The sequence below is a fragment of the Anticarsia gemmatalis genome, chromosome 22 (assembly GCF_050436995.1).
Source record: "Anticarsia gemmatalis isolate Benzon Research Colony breed Stoneville strain chromosome 22, ilAntGemm2 primary, whole genome shotgun sequence".
Lineage (NCBI taxonomy): Eukaryota > Metazoa > Arthropoda > Insecta > Lepidoptera > Erebidae > Anticarsia > Anticarsia gemmatalis.
The window spans coordinates 3,517,607-3,530,010 of NC_134766.1; the positions used below are offsets into that span (position 1 = coordinate 3,517,607).

The following is a 12,404-nucleotide window of genomic DNA, read 5'->3' on the forward strand; positions in this document are numbered from 1 at the left end:
AGGAGAATATTGGGTGTAATGGTTTTTATAACAACTTAGAATACATTTTTGCAGCTTTGTATTTAGTTTAATGTTTTACTTGTAAAATGTTTCCTTTATCAAAAGTAAGAGTACAATAAAGTTAACGAAAAAAATGTATTACACGAACATGTATCTGGTACTAAATCTATAATTTTACTGCTATTTTAACACTAGCAATTTTTGTGGTAGCCTCAAGAGGTTTAGTCTTTCCTAAATCCTATTTATCCAGATTGGTCTTGTTTGGATGCAACATTTTACTCTGCGTTTGTTTAGAATTGAAGACTAAGAATTTAACCACAGTAGAAATTATATTCGATCAGGAATAAGCATGAATTTCCCTTCTTTCCTCCAAATAAAATGATCTGCAAAGCTACAAATATGTGCAACAACTCTATGTTCTTTATCCTCACCTCTTCAAGTTGTCTGGACATGCTGCACCCAGTAAGGTTGAACGCATGCACCACGCTGGTGTTCAGCAGCGGGAACTCCTCGCGGAAGTAGTCGTGCGTCGAATTCACCGTGAAGCCCGCGATGTGGTGCCGGGCTAGGACTTTTATCTCTCTGAAATTAAACGATATATTGTTACATTCCATATGTATATGTATAAATACTTTCCTGAACGTGTAGGCAGAGGCATTCCAAATCCACGCACGTTTCGTCAACCAATAATGTTAGTCTTATGTTGTAGTGGGTGAGATTATTGTCATTTGTCGGCCACGCTATCAAACTCCAATTAAGAACTATTCTAATATGAATTAGTGAACCTTCTTTGCCCTTTGAGATCAAACCTCAAAACATTTGGTTACACTATCGATACCGCGACAGAGGCAGTCAACGTACATATCAGGGATGTTGCGGATGGATATTCAAAGCTTCTGCATTCATGCATTCATGTTTGGAATAAAACTTACGCATCGGCATCTGCATCCGGGGATTTCTAAACATTGTGATCCCTAACTACCTTGATACATATTATGCCAAAATGTTAGAAAATATGCGTATGTCTATGATATTCAATCGTGTAAAAATATGAATAGAACGGGCGTTTCGAATGCTAAGACGATATTGTTCGTCGCAGACGGGCCATTTTTTAAACATAACTATATATTTTAGTCATAATGTCTTGAATATTTTGTTAGTGTTTATACAATACAAATCTGACATATTTTGTGTTTAGTGTAATTGCGTGAAAAAGTAAGCATGTGCGTGCCTAAGTCGCGTAATTAATATTTTTTGTTTCAGTTTTTAGACTAATGTAAATTGAAAAATGTTATTATCACATTTCTATGAGTATTTTGGGTCCAGTGTAGATATGTTATTGAAGTTTAATTTATTTTTAAATGGTCACGTTTATTTGGACTGGAACCGTGACCTACGTTCATTATATTTTTGTTGTCAAAGTATGCCATATCTAAATCGGAAACATAATAATACTTTAAAAAATCAAAGAATACAATCACTTTACTAGTACCCTGAATCCTCACATGAAACCTTCAAGATAGTATGAAAATATCCAATCATGAAGTAGAAATATTATTTTAGATATAAGAATAATATATGAGGTAGATAAAATAAATATTAATTTTAGGAAAACAAAAAAAAGACATGGGTAAGAGTGAAGTTTCTGATCGATGTCTAGGATAGAGCAAAGTGGAGCAAAAAGTTTAAGAAAGCTGACCCCACTACCATATGGGATTCATAGAAAAGAAGGGAGAGAGAGAAATGGAGGGCCATCTATAAAGAGCTATTATTAAAAGTCAGTTATGTATGCGTTATTAAGTATGTATTTAGAAGTATATAAGTATGTTTACCAGTTATTTGAGTACCATAGTACAAGCTCTGCTTAGTTTGGAATCAAATAACCGTGTGTGAGTTGTCCAATCATATTTATTTATTTATTTATTTAGTTACTTACTTGGTAATACAATTCTCGACCATAGTATAAGCCTTAAAGCCGAGTATGCTGAATATGACAACGGACGCGTATATCGCAGTGAGTGCGTTACACACGGACACGAGGAGCACGTCGCGAACGCAGTTGTTGTTCGGCGGGTTGTACGAGCCGAACGCGATGAGGGAGCCGAAGGCGAGGCCGAATGAGTAGAATACTTGAGTTGCTGCGTCCAGCCAGACTGTTGGGTCTAGGAGCTTTTCCAGCTGAAAATAAAAAATAATGTGTAAATAATGTCTTTCTAGTCGAGACAATAAGGTAGTTGCCTACGAGTCAAATCAGCTACTCTTTATGAAATGTCAAGAATACATTTTAGTATAGAAATAATACACATCAAATGAGTGTCTAATAAAATGTTTCAGTCTGTAATAATTACAATTTCAACGTTATTAACGAACAAAGCTACTGAGAATTTTAGATAAACCTTTTACGAGTACGAGTTTAATAATTTTTCGTTAACTCAGCCGACTTCCTATTTGGCCACTTTCATTGAAACCAGACAAATGTGTAGGAGTTCGATTAGAGCTATTCCTTCACTTTCATAATCCGGTCGGACAACTGACATGACCGTCTAGAGATCAGATACAGGACTTATTAGTATGATAGCAAAAGTAAAATAAAAATATCTTTCAAGTTCGAAGTAAAAACCCCGTAATACTTTTTTTTTTATCTAGCCTATTTCTGTGTTCCACTGCTGAGCAAAGGCCTCTCCCCTAGACTTCCAGTCCCCGTAATACTTATAATATTATAATTTTACTACGATACAGACAACAACTAATGAGACTTTAATTGTATAAAAAAATATTGTAAACATGGACACAAATAATATTTAATCCATTAGATACCTATTTAAAAACCTTTATATGCATACGCAGTGTCAAAAACTCTAGCAATAAACACAAAAATAAAATCATCATAATATTTAAAGCGTGACTGAGAAAAAGACCTGCATGCAAAATCAATATTCGCGAAACACAGTACGTTAACGCATTATACGGTATACATAGTTTTAAAAGGAGACATGACAAAACAATGCCTTTTACTGTTTGTAAAATTGTTACAATTCGTTTTTTTATCTTCTGAAAAGACAACTCCCGCACTAAAATTAACTCTCGTGTTGCGGGGACTTTTACAAGCATACAAACAACGGACGCAAAGTACAACCAGATCCGTAATAACTATATTTGTGGATCGCACAAATATTTTTTCCCTGTGTGAATCGAACCCACAAGCTCCCAACGCAATGAAAGCGGCGTGGCGACCGTAACCACTGCGCCACGGAGGCAGTCAAATACCATTTTTAGTTAGTAATAGAAGGCCGTAAATACTTCAAGGAAAGGTAACGCTGTAGTAGAATCGTTGAATGTTGTAACTTTCTGTGAAGTTATCTGAGGCTTATATCCAGAGCGATGGAAGTAGATCAAGATTGATGACGCTGTTTGATAAAATTTTGACTGTTTTGTGCCTACAAACTTTAAATAACGGCTGTAGTAAGTAAAGGTAGAGATGTATGAAATTCGTATCCGTGTTTCGCCATAAAGAATGTTTATAATTTAGATGGTGATTCTTTTATCATATACCGGACACGTTACTAAACTCCTACTATAAGACATTCTAATACAAATTTCAAAGCTCCTTCTTTTAAGCACTACTCGACTCGGGACGGCTAACCGATACCTTATGATCAGCAGTTGTATACTTTATAGCAATTTGCGCAAACCGGGAATTGAACCCAAGTCGTAACCACTCAGACTACAGAAGCAGTCTTATCAAGCTTGATTTAAAACAAACAACAAGTTATTTATAGGTCCAGGACACGTAATCCGTGCTATTAGGCCGCCGTCAATTAGAGAGCACTCAGATTGATTGCGCGATACGAACTGTATTCATTAACCTTGACCGCGCTAAATATGCACTTATTCATGGGAACGATCAAATATATTCCTGAGGGTGTCGTACAGAAAATAACTATCCTAGCTACTATTACGAAAACGCATACATTAATTATATTTGCACGAATGCTAAAATGACTAAATTTAATATGGCCTGAGTGAGAATTTAACAGGAAAATTCTAATTCAACTTTTATGTCGATCAGTCTTTCAAACCCGTGTCCTATGCGCGGCATTCGCATACACTACTACCGCGCTACAGAGAAAGTCAAGTTTATAAATAACTGGCGGTCTGACTCGACTTTGTCCGGGTTTAGTACAGCTTTATTCCGTTGATTAGATTCCCATTGGAATTTTAATCCCAACGATCCCATATAAACCGTGTTCCAACAAATACAAACATTAAAAACATAATTATTTAATATGATGTTCAGAAGTTGTACAAGGTTTGTTCAAAATTTTGTGGTTTATTCTTATTTGTAAGTATAGATATTGTCAAAAGTTTTCAATTTAACTTTCAATACAACGATTTACATACGGTACAGTAAATGTAACTTCTCAGAAAACATGCAATCATTAAAATACACTCATACCCGATCCCAATAAGTTACGATAGATAGCTTACCTTAGGCTTATACATGTGGATGATGCCATCAGCGGAGCCTGGCAGAGTGATGCCTCTGATGAAGAAGATCGTCAGTACCGCGTAAGGGAAGATTGACGTGAAGTATACCACCTGGAATTAACAAAAGTATATAGAAATAGTGACGGCATTATTAGAGCCCTATCTCGCTAGGACGCCATGGCGGCGTCTCTGACTACGTATCCAAGCAATTAATATTGAAACGTATGTCACCTAACTCACGTGGTGACGGTGTGAGATTTCAATACTAGGTGTTATGCGTGGAACAATGCACAATGTCAGCAAAAAATCTCTGTATGTTATACCGCGATCGTAAAGTTCTTTATTTTTTTCAGGTTACGAATGACTAACCGTTACTCCGTTGTTTCGTATGCCTTTTATCTCGAAGAAGAAAAAGATGATCCAAGCCAGTTATTGAAAATACATATTCAACCATCTAGTCACCAGCACTTTTTTTTAATGCCGACAAATTGAGTGCCTCCTCCATTTTCAGAAGCAAGAAATGATTACCAACCTTGCCACTGCTCTGTATGCCCTTCATCACGATAAAGAACACAATGATCCAAGCCAGCAGCAGATAGCACACGATCCACCAGCGCGGTACTCCCGGGTCGTTGATGCTGGGAGACGCGTCCAGAGCCTCGCGGTACCAGTAGTAGACGGTCGCTGATGCCTTGCTGCACTCCAGCTCGGCTGTGCCGTTGTCTTGGGGACAGGAGGACCAGGGCAGCTGGTCTGCAGTTAGCTGAAGAATAGAGAAATTGTTTTAGCGATATTTTACAAGAAGCCATGAAAAAGTTACTTCTCTATTTGTATCTTAGGTGTTATCAATACAGTTTTATATTCTGCCAGAAGAAAGGCAAAATGTTTGCAAATGCAGCTGCTTTTAACCATTGACGTGAATAAAAAATAAATCCAAGGTTTTCCTATTTCCTATGGAAAATTTGATGACCTTGTAAAGGAAACAAAGATAAATAGAAAAGTGAGAAAGACATTTGCGGTGGTACAATTAAATTTATAGTTTCTTTCAGGAAATTTATACAACAACACGAACGCTGAACTTAAATTACAATTACTGGTAAGCTGTTGTAGCTTGATTGAGACCTACAAAGTGAGTTTTAACTTGTCTACACCAACACACAACTAACCCTTGCAATCATAAAATTCACTATAAATAAAAAGGCACCAGAAGACGGACATACTCACTCGGATACTGTTGAACAGATAAAAGAACACCCAAGTGATGATGACATTGTAGTACAGCGCCACGAACAGCGTCACCAGACAGCTGGAGATGCCGATACCTCCCAGCCATGGGTGGATAGTGTTCCAGACGCCGAGGGAGCCCAGGCGCATCTTCTGACCAATGGCCATCTCGATCAAGAATAACGGGATCCCTTCCAGGATCAACATGATGAGGAATGGAATGAGGAATGCACCTGTTGACAAAGAATTTTAGGTTATATTAACAATGTAAAACGGGTAATAAGCGCGGAGAAATTTGTGTGTGGAAGTCGCGATAGTTGAAATATTGCCATACAATTTACGGGGATCAATATGATAGCTAGTCATTGACAATGCAGTCATCTCTTTTGCACTTAAGGTTATGTTTGTAAAGTGGTCCCGTCTGCTTTTGATTCTTGCGTTATGAAGTCTTCACTCCAAAGTCTGACCCGCCTACACAGGCTGACTCTTTGTCGGTAATTAATTTTATAATAATGTTTAACTACTTCTAAAATAAAGTCGCTAACATCATTATGAGTATTATGACAGCTAAATCAGCTTCAAAAATTATTTCCTTGAAAAAGATAAATCATTACAGATGATTATTATAGAATGCGACAGTTCAACTCAGGCTAAAAGCCAGAATTATAGCAATAATAAAATTGTAAGTGAATTGCAAGGCGGCACGAGGCTCGCAATAAAACTGTCTTGAGTACTGCGCGACCCATTTATGGCTTATCCGGGACCTAGGTACTAGGTACTTAGTGCAATAAAAGAGGATAATGCATTAGATTTAAAGGCGGTACAATATTTAACCGTATTTATGCTTTAAGACGTCGCTTAGATATTTATGATAGTTCTAGGCGATTCCTCTGCGGGAGGGCTATTCGTTTTTTATAATAATATAAGCAAAATAATATCAGCTTTGAAAAGATTTCTGAATCTGGATATTTTTGCTATCCTCACGCTAATTCTTGAAAATGTGTTCAGCGGTTTAGGGGTTAAAGCGCAACATATAGATCTTCACATTTTTGACATAAGCACGGATACTATTACCTCTCTTTAGGCTATAGAAATCTAGTCTTACTTACTTAATATTTCTATTTAACCACCAAAAAATTGACGATAACATTCAACCAATATCGAGATAAAATTTCTCAAAACTAGACTGCGATGTCAATTAAAAGTCAGATCGAAAAGTCTTTAATAGAAAATGTTGAAAGTGTAAAATTCCTGTCCAAACTCGGACAGCGCAAGTTGGCACAATGCCTGTGCTGAAAACTTCAGGAGCTCTTATTGTAACAGTTTTGCAAGTGATATTACGAGATAAGTTGGGACGAAAGCGATCTTTCATAAGCGTGAATATTAAAACAACAAGTTCTTTGAAAGTTTGTCAGCAATCCGTTAGTTCTATTTAACACATCTCTTGTTTGTGGCTAGAGATTGGTAAAGCGATGTGATTTTTGTTTTATGATTTTGTGTACGGTAGTGTCATTTCGTTACGATATTATCGAATCCCTATTGATCTAGTGTCAAATACACGATGGTTGATATTTAAATGTATTTGCATTATTTTCTTTGATATGTTGTGGAACGGAAAAAAAGCGTCTGCAAAACGCATAAATGCGGCATCTAATATATAAAATTCTCGCGTCACAGTTTTTGTTGCCATGATCCTCCGAAACGGCTTGACCGATTCTGATGAAATTTTGTGAGCATATTGAGTAGGTCCGAGAATCGGCCAACATCTATTTTTCATGCCCCTAAGTGACAAGTTTTTAATGGCAAAACAACGTTTGCCGGGTCAGCTAGTCTTTATACAAAATTTTAACAATAATGTAATCAAATATCTACCTATTTATTTAAGTAATTTATTTCCACTGGATAAGTGTCTTCAAATTAGCATCACACCATAGTAATAAATAATAATAAGGCAACAAAATTATTATTTAAACACAAAATTAAATTCATAATAGACCTTTCCGTAACTATTATCATTTGCTACGGAATTACTACGAAAATGCTACGTCGTAGACATGCTACAATGACCTTTCACTTTGCCGTCTACGTACTTGGATTGAAATAGACAGGGCTGCAATTATATTAATGATCCACGTGAGTAGTATTTACGGACAATATTATGTAATTTTTAAATTACGTTCGTATGTATAGACAAGCAGGGACAGAATGTAAGCTAAGGTTTAATATTATTTCAGAAATAAGAATAACTAAAGGCCGCCTGCAACTACGTCCGCGTGGAAACCCTTCCTGTGTAAATCCCGATCCCTCGGAAACTCAAAGATAAAAATGCCATGTGTTATTCTAGGCCTTCACCTACCTACATACCAAATTTCATCGTCATTGATTCAGTAGTATTTGCGTGAAAGAGTAACAAACATTCATATATACTCACAAACTTTCGCATTTATAATATTAGTAGGATTGTTGTCGTATATAACGTAAATTTCTATAATTTTCTGTTTGTTAACTGTCCAACCTTGCAGTATTGACATTAGATATTTAACCAATTAATATACAGGGTCGTTAGACTTATTGGGAACTCAACGAATTATATTTCTACGAAGAACCCAATTGCCAACAATGATTACCTACCAATAGTTTTGCAGGTGTATGATACACGTAACAGCACGTATAGTCCATTGAAATGTTACATGATTTTTACATTTATTATAGGACGCAATTTTATTTTTGGGACATGTGGAGGGGGTCAATAGAAGCTTAACTTGAAGTTTGTGGGGTCGCCACCCTTCTCCCCCGGCCGCCATCCTGGAAAAGGGGGTGGAAACACTTCTTTCGCTATATCTCGGAAACGATGTGTCTTATAATAAAATTGTAAAAGCCTAAATTGTAGCAAATTATTTTGCCTACTAATATGTTCAATAACTTTTTGCCCTGAATTAACAATTAAAGAAGTTATAAGCAAAGAAGCGATTTTTTTATAAAAAAATTCTTTCCATAGACAGTAGCTTTGCCGTGCATATTTTTTGCAGTACATGTACATAGATATGTAAAGTATATCGCTGTAATCTTTAAAGATAATGCTGGGGAATGGCTTAAGTCTATTCTAATTCAAACAAAACAAAGCTGTTTTAATCTGTTAGCAAACAATTCTCAGTATTTCTCTGCTTCAAGTATATTATATTGAACTCAGGGCGTGTCTTCTATATTAAATTTCTATTTATATCCCAACGGGTAGGGCTTCTGCCTCCTACACATTTTGAATAAAATTTGTTTATTTTTGGATACAAAATAAGCTTATCTTTTACGAGTATTTCGTACTGAAATATATGAAGGTTTTTTCGTTTGTAATTAATTATTATTACATCAATGACAATCATACCTGGTATACATAAATGTGAAGCAGTTAAATTAAATACACCCAGTTTCGCTATTAACAAAATCAGTCCCATGTAATATGGGGCAAGAAACGTGAGTACTTTACCAAACACCGGCCTACTATTGTCAGTCGTATACCTAGCAACACTAAGGCAGTCTACATAAAAATCAAATCAAATACTTGATGTTTTTTAGTAATTACATAATATGTTTATATTTCTAACATAAATAATGCCTTGCGAAAAGGTCAGGTGTAGTACTCGTATCCGGCAGTCTTGTGTGACAACATGTATGGATGAGAACGAAGCAAAATAAATTTGTTAAGATCGTACTTAGAGGTGTTCTCTGATCTATGCCTGCCCCTATAGGTATAAGAAGGCGTGATTTTATGTATCCATGTAAATAATATTATACAGTATTAAAGAGCAACTAGGAGCCAGGAGGCGTAAATCCACACCCACACGCCGCCTATTTCATTGATGTTGTATATAAATGAAGCAGGTAGTATAAATAGAACGTAGGTGTGTAATGCCAGTACCTGTTGGTATTCAAATGAAATTCGAGAAACACTACCAATACTCAAAAGCCTGTAGCTATCATATTATTTAGAGCGGGACTGTTTGTAATTTTGTCGTTCTAGGAAATTAGATAAACATAGTTTTCTGATGAATATCATTGTTTGTTACTACAGAAACCACGTTAAGTACATTAATCATGAGGTTAGTTTAATTTCTGTATCTGCAGATAGGTATGGAAAAGGGATGGTTTGATTACTGTTAGATTAAATTGCAAATACAGAAAAATATTAAGAGCATCTTTAAAATAACTTCCATTGCATTAACTCAACATTACCTGCGCGATTTTCTACAGACGGTACTTTCGAGTAGCTATAGTGAAATTTAAAATGCAGTAACAAATTAGTACCTACACCACCCGATAGGGGCGCTGATCAGGTCTTCATACAAATTTGTCGATAGCTAGCCCATTGTCGATAGTGTTACTAAATTGCGCTACGCAAGTTGCAAGATATAATTGATAAAAATATCATATTATTGATGGCATTTAATCTCAAAAGTCACTTTAGAACGGCTTCTCATTGTATTCTAAAGACAGCAATCGGTCTACTACAGTTATTTTTTAATATTTTTTACTAATAAAATGCTGAAACTCAAAGCAACTAAAGAATTCCCTACCAAATAATTCTAGTGCGGCTCATTGAAACCGCGCAGCGTTTTATTTTGAAAGCTACGACTGTTAATAGTAGTTTCGGTCGTAATTGCCGCTGTACACTCATACACTTGTGCCTGGCTCTGAGCCAAGGGAGGTATTATTTTAATTAGTCCACTCGCTGCTGAAAACGTGGCGTATAATGTGAACCAAATTTGAATGTAGGTCTTTTAGTCAAATTGAACATAGTAAAATACATTCCCTGGTCTCATCTTACTCCTATGGGAATATGGCTACTCTTATGGCGTGACTATGTGTGTAAAATATGTATGAAATTATAAAAAATAAGTTGACTAAATGCTTTGTCAAGGCTTAACGAAAGATTACAAAAAAATGCCTCAATTTTTGGGACTGTTTAGAAATTTCGCTTTTAATTTTCAATCGGTCGAGTATAAAGCTGTGATATTGCGAAATATAAACCATTTCAAACCATGTACCAAATACTAAAAATGTGTAGTCACTACTACTGGACCTTTAGTTGATCAAACCTTTTTTCAAGTTACCTTAAATCCAGCCTCAATCTGTATGTAAAATTCTGTTTCATTACATATACCCACCCATAAATGACATTTTAACAATATAATTTCACCAGTTTCAAATGAAACTTAACTAAGCAAATTAACTGTAAATTTAGAAACATTCGTCACAAAAACGTAGCTTTTATTTCATATTTCACAGAACAGGCCTCACGATTTCATAGAAAGGTAACTTTAACCTTGGTTACGTCATCTTCAGTTTTGTGTGTACATTTCAATTATGTACAAAGCTTGTTACCCTTGTCAACTAGGTATTTCCCAAAGGGTTAAGTTTGTACAAACCAACATTTAATGTTAACTAACAATTTAACAGGGATCGCCTTTGTAAAGAGATGATAAGGAAACAGGGAAATCCTAATTAGTCCATCATTTAGATAATAAAAAATAATATGTATTCTTTGCTTTATAAAAAAGTGACAGGATAAAAACAAATGAGGGCCGTTTTCATATTTTATAAATTTTTAAGTTTACAAGTTTGACAATTTAAATATGTAAATGTCAGATAACCTATTTGCTAAATAATTTCTATTAGCAGATACACACAGTTGTTTTCTTTTATACAATTGCTGTCAATTCCCAGCAAATGTATGGAAACAGCTGTAAAAATTCCATCAGATAACCTATCTGATAGATATTTAGAAATTATGACATAGGCTTTAATGTTGCAGAATGGTTGCGAGTGATGTCACAACGTGTGAGGTCATTAGAATTAAAAAATCGAGTCCTTCTAACATCATCATACTTGACATCTCGTCTCGTCATCTACTATACTCGACGGAAATAAAATAAAAAATAGGAACATTCTAGTCTAGACAAAACTCATCGTTTCGTCCAATTTACAAACGTCTGTCTGTCTCATAATATTCAAATAATATGTGCTATTATTTCTAAGCTACTTAAATGTCAAAGCTTCTTATGTCTAATGAAAGTAATTTTCCTTTTCCTCTACTATTTACATAGGTAGTAAATTATCGTAATAATTCGTTCTATGTAATGATATACTAGCCCTAGTCCGCGACTACGTTCGTTCGTTATGAAAAACTATCCTATGGCTTTTCTGGGATTCTAATTATATTATTTAAACATTTCATCCAATTGGATTCAGTTATTTAGGCATGAATAAAAGAGAGAGAGACAGAGTTACTTTTTAATTTCGTACAAATTGTATTTAACATAAATATGACAGTAGACTAAATATGTGAAGCCTTGAACTTATGATTTTAATACAATAAATGTTAAGTGAAATATAAATAGATTCCGTTGCGTGCAGGTATAAAGGGACACCTAGATCGTATCAGTGAACTAAATGTCTATTGTATTTTTATGTATACCCTATGAAATATACTTTTTGTGGTACTCTTTTAACTGTAAATTGATAATTAATTCTGAATAAGTTTTATATAAATAATCAGCATATTAGTAAACGGATTGTAGTCGCGCAAGTTTCTAAAAATTTCACCACTGTTCTACCAAAGGTTTAGAAAGCAGAGATGTGCGAATTCTACCCCTATCTTTCCGTTTTTCAATGTTAGTTTTTTTAGTATGAGCCGAGCG

The 12,404-nt window shown here is 35.2% G+C and overlaps 1 protein-coding gene across 3 annotated transcripts in view; it reads right to left on the bottom strand.

Annotated features, from left to right (window-relative positions):
• The window catches only part of LOC142982544 (sodium- and chloride-dependent transporter XTRP3), a 51,274-nt gene that overhangs the window by 22,202 nt on the left and 16,668 nt on the right, over window positions 1–12,404 (bottom strand). For all 3 annotated transcript variants that reach the window (XM_076129080.1, XM_076129082.1, XM_076129081.1), the window contains exons 3-7: window positions 5,713–5,945; window positions 5,021–5,251; window positions 4,489–4,599; window positions 1,937–2,178; window positions 432–582 (exon numbers count right to left, since the gene is read on the bottom strand). In XM_076129080.1, coding sequence (XP_075985195.1) covers window positions 432–582; window positions 1,937–2,178; window positions 4,489–4,599; window positions 5,021–5,251; window positions 5,713–5,945 — 968 coding nt within the window. The remainder of the gene's footprint in view (window positions 1–431; window positions 583–1,936; window positions 2,179–4,488; window positions 4,600–5,020; window positions 5,252–5,712; window positions 5,946–12,404) is intronic.